Consider the following 5,311-nt stretch of genomic DNA (forward strand, 5'->3'; position numbering starts at 1 on the left):
TATTTAAAAAAGGATATGGACACCAGGTCCAGAAAGTGAAGCCAACACATAAGTGCCTGAAACCTGTATCGTCTGAAAGGACCAGCAGAGGGTTACTCTACTGAATTCAAAAGATGTAAGTTTCCAGGAAGTGACACTTCTTCTCACTTGATACATAAGTAAACGTTTTTCTGAAGACTTTCTGTTTCAATCTCTAGTTTCAAGTCTCCTTCAGTACAGCATGATGTCACAATGGGGGCAGGTTGCAGTCCACCCCCCGCTCCTCCATATACTGTATGGTAACTTCTGTGTTTTTGGCGCTGGAGTAAATGCTAAAATCGAAGATTTGTATAGCCCATATTCACAAATCACAATTTTTCTTATAGGGCTGTAACATGGTGTGACTTCCTCTGCCCTTATCCTTCAACAAGAGTAAGGAAAAACTAGGGTTAAAAAAAAACTGAAGCTAAATATTCTGCTGCTTCCTTTAAAACTCTCATTAAATCAGACGCTGTCCTCCATCAGTATGGAAACTTAGTTGATAGTTATTGGGGTTGGCACGCAAGGAGATTGTTGATTCTGAAGGCAGATTGAGGGTGAATTATCCAGATAATCTGGGATTCTGAGAGGTTAAAGAGCGTTTATGGACAACGGGCTTCTGTGAGCTTTGAGTGCTTTGAAAACTTTAACCAAATCAGCTTAAGTCAACAGTCAGCACGCCTCTTCTTATCCTATTATGGTTGGGCCTTCTCCACTGGACATTTGGAATTTGAGCATACACCTACGCTTCACTTCACATCATGTAAGGGTGTTTGAAGCAAACTGCTGTGTATTGACTGTTCGGGAGCAACAGGGCTGCACTTTGCTGTAAGAGTTAAATCCACCTCCAGTCACACATGAGCAACAGCAACACCAGAGCTTGTGATATCATGGAAAAAGGGCATATTTTACATAGTTGACTTAACATTTAAAAAATGAAAACACATTGTCGACATTAAGAGGAACTTTTTTTTTGTCCCAGATTAAAAGTGTATTCCGGTGTAAATGAGACCATTATAACATCATCATGAAGTTGTTCATAGAGCTTTTAACCCTGTTCTGGTGGAACAATGAGCTACGCGTCTTATATTTTCACTCCTGGCGTAAAAACTACTTGACGTGGTGGAAAAAAGAACCCAGATATTTACAACACTGATGTGAAGTATGTTGCAGATCCAAATAAAAATCATGATCCGGCAAATTAAAATGTGGTTTCATAAGATGACTGCTTGGCCTTAGCGGAGGAATGCACTCTACTTGATTTTCAGGTTATTACCAACATTTCAACCCAATTCTCGACATTTCATCTTAATTTCCATCATTGCAACTTAATCCTTTCTCTAATTTTGTTTAGCTTTATTCTCAACATTTCAGCCTAATTTTAGACTTTATTCTCAAAATTTTTCTTAATTTTCAATCCTCATACCCTTCCTTGGACGTCCTCTCAGGAGAATGTTGGTGTCTTTGAACATCTCTACAGGTGTGATGAAAATCCCTGTGTGAAGAGCCTTACAGCTGAATACATTTACATGGTGCCACTGTGGTAGTGACACTCCAGACCGAATTACAACTAAAACAATTGAAGTATTTGTGATTTTTATTGGACAAACTTTGCTTTTATTTTGGATGAAAGTGAGACTTAACATGAGTGTCTTTAAACCACATTTATTCTCCATCACTTTATAAGTGAAAACAGCCTTTAACACTTATAAAGTGCTCCTTCAGTTTGATGTATTTTCTGTTTTAAATGCCTGAAGCATTTTTTTAAACATCACCAACACTTGATCAGTTCAGATCTACTGCAGCTGTTTCACCAGCTCCGTGTCCATCTCACAGTCTGAACTCTGGTGCACTTTCAGCGCTTTTCCTCCTCCGAGCTTCCCCTTCGGTTTAAAGGGCTCAGACAGCAGCTCCTTCTGGATCCTCTGCTCCCTGCGCCTCCTCAGCAGAGCCAGGATCTCCCTCCTCTGATCGGCCATGGCCTCGTACCGCTGCCTCTCCTCCCGTCGCTGCCGCAGAGCCGGGACGCTCGGTGTCTCCGAGGCACTGGAGGTCCGGGGTCCTGCAGCCGCGGTGCTGCCGCGCTGCGGCCGGGACACCGGCAGCCTCTGTCGGGTATCAGCCGACAGCAGCCGGGACTCGAGCGGCGGCAGCATGGACATGGAGCTCCACAGCTGCCGGGCGTGAGACACGTCCTGCGGAGCAGAGCCTTCAAACACCGTGAAGTATTGATCCAAGTCCTCCGGATGAACAGACATGTTTTTAGGAGAAAGAAGCAAAGTGATGTTGTTAGATGTGGTCACCATAGAAACTAGACTACTACGGCAGGCCAACAGGAACACTTGTAACACGTTCCGCGAATTCATTTCAAAATAAAAGCAGACTTAATTGGCTAATAAGGATAATGTTTCAATATAATTTGGCGATCAGATAATGGAATGGATAATGGAATAAAAAGTGCAATGTTTCCCTCTGACATGTATTATAGTCACATGAAGATAGAGAAAATGAATTTACTCAACCACTTAAATGTCTTACTTTAGAAAATATAATTATTTACTTTTGACCTAATTTACTAAATCATTACTTATTAATAACCATTAACAATAATTTGTTATTGATATGTTTGGAACCTCTAGAAATAGGTGGTAAAACGGATACATACATTGTATTTAAGAACAGTACTTGAGTTAATGCGCTCAGTTGTTTTCCCCTACTTGTAACTAGATGCACTTATTAGTTTAACATATATATCAGACTGAGCCTCTCCCCTGTACATGCTCATACCATTCAAGACTCTTAATTTGAAGGCATATGATGCTCCACCCCCAGGTGTTGCAGGCCGTTTAAACATGTGTGGAAGAGGAAGCACATCATCATCATCATCATCACCATACTCCTCATCATCACTTCCTTTACCTGACATGATTGTCACATTTCCCTGGAGTTGAGCTTTCACTCTGCACCGAGGACTGAGGCACTGCACAGTGAGTATGCTTTTTATTTGACTTCAACTGTTGATGTTGTAGAACTCAACAACAGTCTAAATGCAGTTCACACTTTGATGAAATTAACTGAAATTAACGTTTGGATAAATCATAAGGTCAAACCAAGTCATTTAAACCTGCAAAAATAATTTAAAAAAAAACAAAACTGTTCATGTTGAGGAAAAACTAAAAAAAAGTCACTCTTTAAACCAAAGAATATTAAAAGCAACATACTGTGTTAGTATTGTTCTATTAATGAACAACAAATTGAAAAGAATATATCAGAGTGGAATTCAAAACTATAAGTCTGAAGCATGATCCAAAATCTAAAAAGGTTGAAAACAGTAGCGCCAAATTGGTTATTAATTTTGATCATATAAGTGTTAAGCAACTTTCATTAACTTTGAGAATGAAATTTGTCTCAGTGATAGTTGTTAAACTCCATATTGACTTCTGCTCACATACCTGCCTGTTTTGCGACCACGCATGGGTGCACCTTTGTGACATGTCACCATTTTGGTGTAAACGGTAAGCTTGGCTGGACACTTGAGCTGCACCTTATAAGGTAGTATGCCTGCTAAGTCCCTAGCATCCCTCCTTGGGCTACCAAGCTACCAGGAGCAAATGGTTAGCCAAACATGGGCATTCCAGCATGGCAGCTCAGCTGTTTGATTACAGGGGTTATCTTTGTGCTGCTTTTCATCATTTATTGCCTGCTCTTCAATGGGAGCTCAAAGCAGCACTGTGACCCACATGAGAAGACCAGGATAAGTGAGTAAGTAGCTCAATGCAAACTGAGGGAAAGTGTCGCTATCACTTAAACCACATTTAAATGGTCCGCCTTGTCAGGATGGAGAGGCAGCGGGTAGAGGAAGATTAAACGTGAGATAATGCATTTGTTTAATTGATGGTCGTTTGTCATCATCACTGCAAAGTCCTCTGAGAGACGAATCGCTCGGACAGGGGCTGTTACCTCAGGAATCTATAGAGACTGACAGATGATGACTTCCTGTGCATAATTCTGCTTTTTTTTCACAATCAAAGCTGTTTGTGTGTTGATTTAAAATGTGATGACAGTTGTGGGAGTTCACTCACAATAACAGGTATGTTTATTTTTTTACTTTTTTTTGTTGCTAATTTGTGCACAAATATTTGAAATTACATATTAATATCTGCAATATTTAAAAACAGTTCGAGATTCAGTTCGTGGCTGTGGTCAGAAATATCACAGGGTCCTGGAGTTCACCTGTACATCACCTCTTTAAAGCTCACCTGCAAAACGAATACTGACTGTCAAATAACCTCGTTTAATTAAGATTTCACAATGTTGCCCATCAAAGGAGAATAAGAGAATAATAATACATTTTATTATGAGAAAAATTTGTGATCAAAATAGTTGTAAAATGGTAAAATTGGGAGAATAAATCGTGTGTGTAAGAAGTAAAATGATGTAGAGTAGCTGGGTTATGACTTCAGTTTCCCCTCATATGACCTGTACACAGCTGTGGGTGGTGGTTCCACTCCACCGCTCTTCCACAGGGGCCAAACCATAGACTGCAAATAAAGATGAACGATGCGTCTGCACTTCTCCCACTAACCTGAAATTAATGTATAAAATATCATGAATACGAACGCTGCCAACTTGCATTTTTGAAGTTATTTGGAGGCAGAGTCTGTGTGGTAGCAATCAAGGAATTGAGCCGTGGTACAAGGTCCCAGTTTATATATCATCCAATGAATTATTTAAAAACAAACTTATCAGAAACGTGAACACTTGGACAAACATAATTGTGATAAGAACTACCTAAAATTACAGAAACCATCTTTGAGAAAACGTATTTAACGTGTTCTTTGATCTTTTTAGTTTGGTCCATGTCCTATCCGCAAACATGAAGGAGGCAGGGTTATGACTTATTGCTTCCAGCCACCAGAGGGCGATCTAATTGACACTGGCTTTAGACTTGTTATGTTTTCCATCTTTATTTACAAAATAAAATTTTGTTCCATAAACATGCTGGCCGGGTTGATGACACTTTTACAGGGATGTTGTTGTAGCTTCAGCGATCAAGCACTCACCATTACATCAATATTATTTTCAGTGTGCAATTTCTGCTCTGTGCTTCAGCAGGCTAGAGGTCAAACAGAGGTCAGAGGTCATCTGTTCTCCTATCACTGCACCAGAGGCCAAACCAGTCGCCAGTGACAATCAAGACATCGGATCGACCACACCTGAACCACCAGAGATTGTGTCTGCCACTGCCTGTGAACTAGAGATCCATCCAACTCCTGACAGTGATACTTCCAGT

General features: G+C 40.3%; 1 protein-coding gene across 1 annotated transcript; it reads right to left on the bottom strand.

Moving 5' to 3' along the window:
• Positions 1 to 1,814: 1,814 nt before the first annotated feature.
• Positions 1,815 to 2,276, bottom strand: hoatz (HOATZ cilia and flagella associated protein). Its single transcript, XM_061089795.1, has one exon. It carries the CDS (start codon positions 2,274 to 2,276, stop codon positions 1,815 to 1,817), a length of 462 nt encoding a protein of 153 aa, XP_060945778.1.
• Positions 2,277 to 5,311: the final 3,035 nt, after the last annotated feature.

The sequence above is a fragment of the Limanda limanda genome, chromosome 17 (genome assembly GCF_963576545.1).
Source record: "Limanda limanda chromosome 17, fLimLim1.1, whole genome shotgun sequence".
NCBI classification, from domain to species: Eukaryota; Metazoa; Chordata; class Actinopteri; order Pleuronectiformes; family Pleuronectidae; genus Limanda; species Limanda limanda.

What these genes read in the sequence shown, in the direction of transcription:
- hoatz (XM_061089795.1), bottom strand. Translation starts at nt 2,276, where the DNA reads ATGTCTGTTCATCCGGAGGACTTGGATCAATACTTCACGGTGTTTGAA.